Below are 13,006 nucleotides of genomic sequence, written 5' to 3'. Positions count from 1 at the left end.
CAATATTCTTCTTTATAGCATTGGACTTACTTCCATCACCAGTTACATCCAGAGCTGGGTGTTGTTTTTGCTTTGGCTTCATCTCTTAATTCTGGAGTTATTTCTCCACTCTTCTCCAGTAGCATATTGGGCACCTACTGACATGGGGAGTTCATCTTTCAGTGCCCTATCTTTTTGCCTTTTAATACTATTCATGGGGTTCTTAATACTATTCATAGGGGACTGGAATGCAAAAGTAGGAAGTCAAGAAACACCTGGAGTAACAGGCAAATTTGGCCTTGGAATACGGAATGAAGCAGGGTAAAGGCTAATAGAGTTTTCCAAAAGAATGCACTGGTCATAGCAAACACCCTCTTCCAACAACACAAGGGAAGACTCTACACATGGACATCACCAGATGGTCAACACTGAAATCAGATTGATTATATCCTTTGCAGCCAAAGATGGAGAAGCTCCATCCAGTCAGCAAAAACAAGACCAGGTGCAGACTGTGGCTCAGATGATGAACTCCTTATTGCCAAATTCAGACTTAAATTGAGGAAAGTGGGGAGAACCACTAGACCATTCAGATATGACCTAAATCAAATCCCTTATGATTATACAGTGGAAGTATAATCTATAAGTATAATCTATAAATCTATACAGAGAAATAGATTTAAGGGACTAGATCTGATAGACAGAGTGCCTGATGAACTATGGACAGAGGTTCATGACATTGTACAGGAGAAAGGGATCAAGACCGTCCCCAAGAAAAAGAAATGCAAAAAAGCAAAATGGCTGTCTGAGGAGGTCTTACAGATGGCTGTGAAGAGAAGAGAAGTGAAAAGCAAAGGAGAGGAGGAGGCGCCCCGCGAGGCGGCAGTCGGGAGCCGGGAGGCTGGGGCGCCAGGACCAGCGAACCGATTGAAGATGACAGCGATGCAGAAACCTATGGAGAAGAGAATGAAGAACAGGGAAATTATTCTAAAAGGAAGATAGTCTCTAACTGGGATCGATATCAAGACACTGAAAAAGAAGTTGATAATGAAAGTGGAGAATCACAGAGGGGGACAGATTTCAGTGTTCTCAGCTCTGCAGACAAGAGGAGGAGCTAAGATGGCGGATGAGTAGGATGGGGAGAACACTTTCTCCCCCACAAATTCATCAAAAGAACATTTAAACGCCGAGTAAATTCCACAAAACAACTTCTGAAAGCCGGCAGAGGACATCAGGCACCCAGAAAAGCAACCCAAGTCTTCGAAAGGAGAGAGAAGAAATACAGCTCCACTCACCAGAACACCGACACAAGCTTCCCTAACCAAGAAACCTTGACAAGCCACCTGTACAAACCCGCACAGAGCGAGGAAACGCCACAATAAAGAGAACTCCACAAACTGCCAGAATACAGAAAGGATACCCCAAACTCAGCAATTTAAACAAGATGAAGAGACAGAGGAATACCCAGCAGATAAAGGAACAGGATAAAAGCCCACCAAACCAAACAAAAGAGGAAGAGATAGGGAATCTACCTGATAAAGAATTCCGAATAATGATAGTGAAATTGATCCAAAATCTTGAAATCAAAATGGAATCACAGATAAATAGATTGGAGACAAAGATTAAGAAGATGCAAGAAAGGTTTAACAAGGACCTAGAAGAAATAAAAGAGAGTCAATATAAAATGAATAATGCAATAAATGAAATTAAAAACACTCTGGAGGCAACAAATAGTAGAATAACAGAGGCAGAAGATAGGATTAATGAATTAGAAGATAGAATGGTAGAAATAAATGAATCAGAGAGGATAAAAGAAAAACGAATTAAAAGAAATGAGGACAATCTCAGAGACCTCCAGGACAATATTAAACGCTACAACATTCGAATCATAGGGGTCCCAGAAGAAGAAGACAAAAAGAAAGACCATGAGAAAATACTTGAGGAGATAATAGTTGAAAACTTCCCTAAAATGGGGAAGGAAATAATCACCCAAGTCCAAGAAACCCAGAGAGTCCCAAACAGGATAAACCCAAGGCGAAACACCCCAAGACACATATTAATCAAATTAACAAAGATCAAACACAAAGAACAAATAGTAAAAGCAGCAAGGGAAAAACAACAAATAACACACAAGGGAATTCCCATAAGGATAACAGCTGATCTTTCAATAGAAACTCTTCAAGCCAGGAGGGAATGGCAAGACATACTTAAAGTGATGAGAGAAAATAACATACAGCCCAGATTATTGTACCCAGCAAGGATCTCATTCAAATATGAAGGAGAAATCAAAAGCTTCTCAGACAAGCAAAAACTGAGAGAATTCAGCACCACCAAACCAGCTCTCCAACAAATACTAAAGGATATTCTCTAGACAGGAAACACAAAAACAGTGTATAAACTCGAACCCAAATCAATAAAGTAAATGGCAACGGGATCATACTTATCAGTAATTACCTTAAATGTAAATGGATTGAATGCCCCAACCAAAAGACAAAGACTGGCTGAATGGATACAAAAACAAGACCCCTACATATGTTGTCTACAAGAGACCCACCTCAAAACAGGGGACACATACAGACTAAAAGTGAAGGGCTGGAAAAAGATTTTCCATGCAAATAGGGACCAAAAGAAAGCAGGAGTAGCAATACTTATATCAGATAAAATAGACTTTAAAACAAAGGCTGTGAAAAGAGACAAAGATGGTCACTACCTAATGATCAAAGGATCAATCCAAGAAGAAGATATAACAATTATAAATATATATGCACCCAACACGGGAGCACCGCAATATGTAAGACAAATGCTAACAAGTATGAAAGGAGAAATTAACAATAACACAATAATAGTGGGAGACTTTAATACCCCACTCACACCTTTGGATAGATCAACTAAACAGAAAATTAACAAGGAAACACAAACGTTAAATGATACAATAGACCAGTTAGACCTAATTGATATCTATAGGACATTTCATCCCAAAACAATGAATTTCACCTTTTTCTCAAGCGCACATGGAACCTTCTCCAGGATAGATCACATCCTGGGCCATAAACCTAGCCTTGGTAAATTCAAAAAAATAGAAATCATTCCAAGCATCTTTTCTGACCACAATGCAGTAAGATTAGATCTCAATTACAGGAGAAAAACTATTAAAAATTCCAACATATGGAGGCTGAACAACACACTGCTGAATAACCAACAAATCACAGAAGAAATCAAAAAAGAAATCAAAATTTGCATAGAAACTAATGAAAATGAAAACACAACAACTCAAAACCTGTGGGACACTTTAAAAGCAGTCCTAAGGGGAAAGTTCATAGCAATACAGGCATACCTCAAGAAACAAGAAAAAAGTCAAATAAATAACCTAACCCTACAACCTAAAGCAACTAGAAAAGGAAGAAATGAAGAATCCTAGGGTTAGTAGAAGGAAAGAAATCTTAAAAATTAGGGCAGAAATAAATGCAAAAGAAACAAAAGAGACCATAGCAAAAATCAACAAAGCCAAAAGCTGGTTCTTTGAAAGGATAAATAAAATTGACAAACCATTAGCCAGACTCATCAAGAAACAAAGGGAGAAAAATCAAATCAATAAAATTAGAAATGAAAATGGAGAGATCACAACAGACAACAGAGAAATACAAAGGATCATAAGAGACTATTATCAACAATTATATGCCAATAAAATGGACAACGTGGAAGAAATGGACAAATTCTTAGAAAAGTACAACTTTCCAAAACTGGACCAGGAAGAAATAGAAAATCTTAACAGACCCATCACAAGCACGGAAATTGAAACTGTAATCAAAAATCTTCCAGCAAACAAAAGCCCAGGTCCAGATGGCTTCACAGCTGAATTCTACCAAAAATTTAGAGAAGAGCTAACACCTATCCTGCTCAAACTCTTCCAGAAAATTGCAGAGGAAGGTAAACTTCCAAACTCATTCTATGAGGCCACCATCACCCTAATACCAAAACCTGAAAAAGATCCCACAAAAAAAGAAAACTACAGGCCAATATCACTGATGAACATAGATGCAAAAATCCTTAACAAACTTCTAGCAATCAGAATCCAACAATACATTAAAAAGATCATACACCATGACCAAGTGGGCTTTATCCCAGGGATGCAAGGATTCTTCAATATCCGCAAATCAATCAATGTTATACACCACATTAACAAATTGAAAAACAAAAACCATATGATTATCTCAATAGATGCAGAGAAAGCCTTTGACAAAATTCAACATCCACTTATGGTAAGAACTCTCCAGAAAGCAGGAATAGAAGGAACATACCTCAACATAATAAAAGCTATATATGACAAACCCACAGCAAACATTATCCTCAATGGTGAAAAATTGAAAGCATTTCCTCTAAAGTCAGGAACAAGACAAGGGTGCCCACTTTCACCACTACTGTTCAACATAGTTTTGGAAGTTTTGGCCACAGCAATCAGAGCAGAAAAAGAAATAAAAGGAATCCAAATTGGAAAAGAAGAAGTAAAACTCTCACTGTTCGCAGATGACATGATCCTCTACATAGAAAACCCTAAAGACTCCACCAGAAAATTACTAGAACTAATCAATGATTATATTAAAGTTGCAGGATATAAAATCAACACACAGAAATCCCTTGCATTCCTATACACTAATAATGAGAAAACTGAAAGAGAAATTAAGGAAACAATTCCATTCACCATTGCAATGGAAAGAATAAAATACTTAGGAATATATCTACCTAAAGAAACTAAAGACCTATATATAGAAAACTATAAAACACTGGTGAAAGAAATCAAAGAGGACACTAATAGATGGAGAAATATACCATGTTCATGGATCGGAAGAATCAATATAGTGAAAATGAGTATACTACCCAAAGCAATTTATAGATTCAATGCAATCCCTATCAAGCTACCAACGGTATTCTTCACAGAGCTAGAACAAATAATTTCACAATTTGTATGGAAATACAAAAAACCTCGAATAGCCAAAGCAATCTTGAGAAAGAAGAATGGAACTGGAGGAATCAACCTACCTGACTTCAGGCTCTATTACAAAGCCACAGTCATCAACACAGTATGGTACTGGCACAAAGACAGAAATATAGATCAATGGAACAAAATAGAAAGCCCAGAGATAAATCCAAGCACCTATGGACACCTTATCTTTGACAAAGGAGGCAAGAATATACAATGGATTAAAGACAATCTCTTTAACAAGTGGTGCTGGGAAAACTGGTCAACCACTTGTAAAAGAATGAAACTAGAACACTTTCTAACACCTTACACAAAAATAAACTCAAAATGGATTAAAGATCTAAATGTAAGACCAGAAACTATAAAACTCCTAGAGGAGAACATAGGCAAAACACTCTCTGACATACATCACAGCAGGATCCTCTATGACCCACCTCCCAGAATATTGGAAATAAAAGCAAAAATAAACAAATGGGACCTAATTAAACTTAAAAGCTTCTGCACAACAAAGGAAACTATTAGCAAGGTGAAAAGGCAGCCTTCAGAATGGGAGAAAATAATAGCAAATGAAGCAACTGACAAACAACTAATCTCAAAAATATACAAGCAACTCCTACAGCTCAACTCCAGAAAAATAAATGACCCAATCAAAAAATGGGCCAAAGAACTAAATAGACATTTCTCCAAAGAAGACATACAGATGGCTAACAAACACATGAAAAGATGCTCAACATCACTCATTATCAGAGAAATGCAAATCAAGACCACTATGAGGTACCATTTCACACCAGTCAGAATGGCTGCGATCCAAAAGTCTACAAATAATAAATGTTGGAGAGGGTGTGGAGAAAAGGGAACCCTCTTACACTGTTGGTGGGAATGCAAACTAGTACAGCCACTATGGAGAACAGTGTGGAGATTCCTTAAAAAACTGGAAATAGAACTGCCTTATGATCCAGCAATCCCACTGCTGGGCATACACACTGAGGAAACCAGAAGGGAAAGAGACACGTGTACCCCAATGTTCATCGCAGCACTGTTTATAATAGCCAGGACATGGAAGCAACCTAGATGCCCATCAGCAGATGAATGGATAAGAAAGCTATGGTACATATACACAATGGAGTATTACTCAGCCATTAAAAAGAATACATTTGAATCAGTTCTAATGAGATGGATGAAACTGGAACCTATTATACAGAGTGAAGTAAGCCAGAAAGAAAAACACCAATACAGTATACTAACGCATATATATGGAATTTAGAAAGATGGTAACAATAACCCTGTGTACGAGACAGCAAAAGAGACACCGATGTATAGATCAGTCTTATGGACTCTGTGGGAGAGGGAGAGGGTGGGGAGATTTGGGAGAATAGCATTGAAACATGTATAATATCATGTATGAAACGAGTCGCCAGTCCAGGTTCCATGCATGGTACTGGATGCTTGGGGCTGGTGCACTGGGACGACCCAGAGGGAGGGTAGGGGAGGGAGGAGGGAAATGGGTTCAGGATGGGGAACGTGGGTATACCTGTGGCGGATTCATTTCAATATTTGGCAAAACTAATACAATACTATAAAGTTTAAAAATAAAATACAATTAAAAAAAAAAAAGAAAAGCAAAGGAGAAAAAGAAAGATATTCCTATTTGAATGCAGAGTTCCAAAGAATAGCAAGGAGAGATAAGAAAGCCTTCCTCAGCAATCAATGCAAAGAAACAGAGGAAAACAACAGAATGGAAAAACTAGAGATCTCTTCAAGAAAATTAGAGATACCAAGGGAATATTTCATGCAAAGATGGGCTCAATAAAGGACAAATGGTATGGACCTAACAGAAGTAGAAGATATTAAGAAGAATTGAAAGACTACATGGAAGAACTATACAAAAAAGATCTTAATGACTCAGACAACCACGATGGTCTGATCACTCACCTAGAGCCAGACATCCTGGAGTGCCAAGTCAAATGGGGCTTAGAAAACATCACTATGAACAAAGCCAGTGGAGGTGATGGAATTCCAGCTGAGCAATTTCAAATCCTAAAAGATGATTCTGTGAAAGTGCTGCACTCAATATGCCAGCAAATTTTGAAAACTCAGGAGTGGCCAGAGGACTGGAAAAGGTCAGTTTTCATTCCAATCCCAAAGAAAGACAATGCCAAAAAAATGCTCAAGCTACTGCACAATTGCACTCATCTCACACGCTAGGAAAGTAATGCTCAAAATTCTCCCAGCCAGGCTTCAGCAATACATGAACCATGAACTTCCAGATGTTCAAGCTGGTTTTTGAAAAGGCAGAGGAACCAGAGATCAAATTGCCAACATCTGCTGGATCACTGAAAAAGCATGAGAGTTCCAGAAAAACATCTGTTTCTACTTTATTGACTATGCCAAAGCCTTTGACTGTGTGGATCACAATAAACTGTGGAAAATTCTGAAGGAGATGGGAATACCAGACCACCTGACCTGCCTCTTGAGAAACCTATATGCAGGTCAGGAAGCAACAGTTAGAACTGGACATGGAACAACAGACTGGTTCCAAATAGGAAAAGGTGTATGTCAAGGCTGTGTATTGTCACCCTGATTATTTAACTTATATGCAGAGTACATCCTGAGAAATGATGGGCTGGAAGAAGCACAAGCTGGAATCAAGATTGCTGGGAGAAATATCAATAACCTCAGATATGCAGATGACACCACCCTTATGGCAGAAAGGGAAGAGGAACTAAAAAGCCTCTTGATGAAAGTGAAAGAGGAGAGTGAAAAAGTTGGCTTAAAGCTCAACATTCAGAAAACGAAGGTCGTGGAATCTGGTCCCATCACTTCATGGGAAATAGATAGGGAAACAGTGGAAACAGTGTCAGACTTTATTTTTGGGGGGCTCCAAAATCACTGCAGATGGTGACTGCAGCCATGAAATTAAAAGATGCTTACTCCTTGGAAGGAAAGTTATGACCAAGCTAGACACCATATTAAAAAGCAGAGATATTACTTTGCCAACAAATGTCCGTCTAGTCAAGGCTATGGTTTTTCCAGTGGCCATGTATGGATGTGAGATTTGGACTGTGAAGAAAACTGAGCACCGAAGAATTGATGCTTTTGAACTGTGGTGCTGGAGAAGACTCTTGTGAGTCCCTTGGACTGCAAGGAGATCCAACAAGTCCATCCTAAAGGAGACCAGTCCTCGGTGTTCACTGGAAGGACTGATGTTCAGGCTAAAACTCCAGTAGTTTGGCCATCTCATGTGAAGAGTTGACTCATTGGAAATGACCCTGATGCTGGGAGGAATGGGGGCAGGAGGAGAAAGGGATGACAGAGGATGAGATGGCTGGATGGCATCACTGACTTGATGCACATGAGTTTGGGTGAACTCCTGGAGTTGGTGATGGACAGGGAGGCGACTCATGGGGTTGCAAAGAGTTGGACACGACTGAGCGACTGAACTGAACTCAACTGATTGGGGTCTTAAGGTAAGAATACTGAAGTGGTTTGCCATTCCCTTCTCCAGTGGACCACGTTTTGTCAGAACTCTCCACTATGACCCATCCATCTTGGGTGGCCCTACAGGGCATGGCTCATAGTTTCATTGAGTTAGACAAGGCTGTGAGTCATGTGATCTCTTTGTTTAGTTTTCTGTGACTGTGATTTTCATTCTGTCTGCCCTCTGATGGATAAGGGTAAGAGGCTTGTGGAAGCTTCCTGGTGGGAGGAACTGGCTGTGGGGGAATCTGGGTCTTGTTCTGATGGGTGGGGCAGTGCTCAGTAAATCTTTAATCCATTTTTATGTTGATGGGCGGGGCTGTGTTCTCTCCCTGTTCTTTGGCCTAAGACTGAATTATGGTAGGGTTAATTCTTTTAAACACTTACAGGAAAACTTGTTATTATGGCTCTCAAGTGCATTTTCTTCACTCTGCTTCTGCCAGTACACAGCACAAAGCTCTTTTCTCAGTGATGCTGATTTTTCAGGGTCAGTTCAACCTTTTAAGATGTCACCTTGTGATTTTGGCACACCTTATGAGGAGATGGTGTACAGGGAGGCAGAGTTGCCCATTATCAGCTGCAAGTCATAAGTGCTGTTTGGCAGAGTTAAGAAATTTAAACAAGTTTCCCAGGGCATAGGTAGTTCCAAATTATTGCCTGTATTATAATTCTAACTTGTTTACTTAGCAATACAAGGAGGGTTTTAAGAAACAACTCTCACAATAAACATTTAACATAAAACACCTTATGCACATATCTCTAGCTGATTAGTGGTTCATATAATCTCTTACACTTTCCATCATCCAGTCTTGACTTCATGTCTGAAGTCTTCCTGCAGCTCGTTCTCTACTTCTGCTGCTGCTGCTGCTGCTGCTAAGTCACTTCAGTCGTGGCCGACTCTGTGCGACCCGATAGACGGCAGCCCACTAGGCTCCCCCGTTCCTGGGATTCTCCAGGCAAGAACGCTGGAGTGGGTTGCCATTTCCTTCTCCAATGCGTGAAAGTGAGATGTAACATATTTCTCTCTCTAGAGAAAACCCTGTCTAACTTCTTCCTGAGGTAATCAAAAGGGGAGACATTACTTTAGCTAATTTTCTGTTGTTGCAAAAAAACTCCTTGCCTCTCCCCAATAAATTCCTTTCTGTCAGCAAAAGGCACATCTCACTGCTTATTCTATTCTACCTCTTCTTAGTCCCTAATGAAATGATCAAACTCCAGTAAGTATTATGTTTGCAGTTTTGCAGTTTTATTCCGCTTTTCCTTCCTTTTGAAGAATCACATTTGTTCCCCCCCATCTAGTGTGTGAATTTATCTGCTCACTGTGTCTTGTTAGTTAGTACATTCCCTTTAGTTTCAGGGGTGCTTTAGGTTAAATGAGAAGTTTTAGAAACACCAGAAATAAAACTTACAGAAGAATTTGTTCAAGGTTAAAATGGTAATGTTACAACAAAATTTGCATAACACCATAGGTTCTCTTTCTAAAGAGTTTTCTACTGGAATTCCCATCAGTTCAGTTCAGTCGCTCGGTCGTGTCCATCTCTTTGCAACCCTGTAGACTGCAGCATGCCAGGCCTCCCTGTCCATCACCAACTCCCCCCGGAGTTTACTCAGACTCATGTCCATAGAGTTGGTGATGCCATCCAACCATCTCATGCTCTGTTGTCCCCTTCTCCTCCCGCCTTCCCATAGTTTTATTATTTTCATTTTCATTTACAATAGTCTCCTATCAGCTTCTGTTGTTGGTCAGTTAGGCGTTAATTGCAGGGGTGCTTACCATGGTGAAATAAAATGGCTCAAACTGGGGATCTGCCTGTTAAGATGTATCTGGAAACAATGGTGGAGTCAATCAATGTTGAAACGAATTTGGGGTTTTTTTGTTAGTCATATGTTACTGAGTGCAGCATTTTGTTCCCCAAATTGGACTTTTTTATTGTTATTTTGAACCAACAGTAAAGACCCTAACTATTGAAATACAAATGGCCAATGAACATGAGAAACATATTTTTAATAAGATAAATTCAAATTAAGAACACAGTGGGAACATATTTTCAATCTATCCTATTTTCGTGAATTATTTTAAAAACAATATAGTCGTTATTTATACAGACATAAGCAAGCAAACACTCAAAAATGGCTTTGTGTTAGTTAATTGACAGATTCCGCCCCCACTTTTGACTAATGTGTCTTCTGTGTCCACCATGTGCCAGAAGCTTGACATGCATTATCTTATTTAATTCTCAAAACAAGTTTGTGAGGTAGGCACTCTTATTATCCCCATTTTATAGATGAGAAAATTGAAGCTTAGAGATGAAAAGTAACTAACTTAATCCCATAAAACTTTGAGTGGCAGACTTGAATACATGTCTTTTGGATTCTAACACCTATGCCAGCCTCATTGAGTGTTGGAATTATAGGAGATGTTTTATTTTTTCCCTACTCCCCTCAATGTATTTTTTTAAAAAATGAACATTATACTTTTTATAATCAAAAGATACAGCTCATTTTTTTAAAAGGAGTTCCTCCTGTATTTCTCAATTTGCTCTATGTGAGATCAACAACTTTGGAAGTGGTATGAAATTATCCAGAAGTAAGGTATATTTGCAGAGAGAATGCAGCCCTATCTATGGATCAAGACAGGCAAGTGTAGGTTTCATAGAGTCGTCAGTTGTGGCCCTCAGTATGTATATAGTCTTGAAGGGCTCTTTGCTTCAGCAGAGGACTTTTCATGTGGAAGTCTTATATAGAAATTGAGTGTATTTCCTCTCTCTACCCACTCACACTCATCACTCCTAAGCCTGGGTCATAATATACTTCATTCAAAATGTATTGAGATAAGAATTGTCCATGTTATAGCTTTGCTCTTTATCATCTATAAAAGAGAATCTAGAATATTGAAGTTTCTCATTTAGTAAAACAAAATCAAGCTACTCAGGATTCAAATGTGCTAATTATTATTTTGTTTTATAAATGCTCCCACAAGATTGTCCTGTATAATTTATTACTTAAATGGACAGCATTGTAAATGTTTAACATGTTTTTCTCAGTGGGAGTAAGTTCTTTATCACATGCCTGTTGGAAATAGAAAAAAAAAAAAAAACACATTTGAACTAATTACCTTACTAAAACATTGTTTAGTATTTAGGCCTCGTTAATTTTATAAGTCAATGTCAAGCTGTTGGTTAGATGAGCCTCTGTGGGCTATTCACACCCTGTTTAGAATTCTTGCCTCTTAATTATTTTTCTTAGGGCATCTTTCACATCCTTGTTCCTCAAAATATAAATGAGAGGGTTCGGCATAGGGGTTACATTACCACAAATTGCCGAGATGACTTTATCCTGGTCCTGGTACTGCCTTGACTGAGGTTTCAGGTACATGTAGATGGCTGTCCCATAAAATATGTTGACCACAGGTGGATGGGATCCACAGGTGGAGAAAGCCTTGAGCCTGGCCTCTGCAGAACGGATCTTCAGCATGGCAACCACAATGCAAGTATAGGAGATGAGGATGAAGGTGAAGGGCAGGGGCAGTGTGAATATACCAATGACCAGACCCAGAATAAGTCTAACTGGAGTTTCTAAGCAGATGAGCTTCAAAAAGGCCTGTGTCTCACAGGTAAAATGTTTGATGAGATTGTGTCCACAAAAATGGGCCAGAATTGCAGTGATTGGTATTTCTGCTAAAAGGAAGCACTAGCTCAGGTCACCACAGCCAACTGTATGCAGACCTGGTTATTCATAATGATAGTGTAATGCAGGGGATTTGAGATTGCAATAAATCTGTCATAAGCCATGACAGCAAGGAGGAGGCACTCTGTCATCCCCAGAAAAAGAGAAATGACCATCTGAGCATAACAGCTAGTATAGGAAATGGTGGGGTAGTTTCTTAAAGCACTGAAAGGTACTGAATTGCTAGAGTAGCAGATATCAAGGAAGGACAAGTTGCTTAAGGAAAAATACATAGGGGTGTGAAGCTGTCTATCTACTTCTAACCAAGACAATGATAGGACTGTTACCCACTAATGTGATCAGATAGACTGCTACCATGGTGCAGAAAAAGGCAATCTGGTCTTTTGGATGATTCAACAAACGCACGAGGATGAACTCTGTCACCCCGCTGGCATTATCAGAAACTGGAATATCCATTTTGTTCTATTTGCTGAGGTAGAAGAAACTGAAATCATTTTATTTTGGGAGACATTGATTATTTGCTGTATCCTCAGTAACATGCATGCGTGCGTGCTCAGTCACTTTAGTCCTGTCCTACTCTTTGTGACCCTATGGACTATAGCCCACCAGGCTCCTCTATCCATGGGATTCTCTGGACAAGAATACTGGAGTGGGTTGCCATGCCCTCCTCCATGGGATCTTCCTGACCCAGGGATCAAACCTGCATCTCTTGTGTCTCTTGCATTGCAGGCTGATTCTTTACCACTGAGCCACCGGGGAAGCCCCCTCAGCAGCGTATCAGGTGCTATTAGGAGAAGGAGAATATCTACCAAATAAGTGATGTTGTTTGTAAGTTTATGTTCTATTTTGGAAGATAAAGCATTCATACACAGCACAAGATTAATTTAC

The 13,006-nt window shown here is 39.3% G+C and overlaps 1 protein-coding gene across 1 annotated transcript; it reads right to left on the bottom strand.

The window, feature by feature from the left end:
• Positions 1-11,644: 11,644 nt before the first annotated feature.
• Positions 11,645-12,390, bottom strand: LOC109554763 (olfactory receptor 13H1-like). Its single transcript, XM_019955401.2, is given in 2 exon segments — positions 11,645-12,120; positions 12,123-12,390. Coding segments are annotated over 2 exon segments (744 nt in total).
• Positions 12,391-13,006: the final 616 nt, after the last annotated feature.

This window comes from Bos indicus, chromosome X (assembly GCF_029378745.1).
Source record: "Bos indicus isolate NIAB-ARS_2022 breed Sahiwal x Tharparkar chromosome X, NIAB-ARS_B.indTharparkar_mat_pri_1.0, whole genome shotgun sequence".
Taxonomy (NCBI): Eukaryota; Metazoa; Chordata; class Mammalia; order Artiodactyla; family Bovidae; genus Bos; species Bos indicus.
This window is presented reverse-complemented; position numbering and strand designations above follow the sequence as displayed.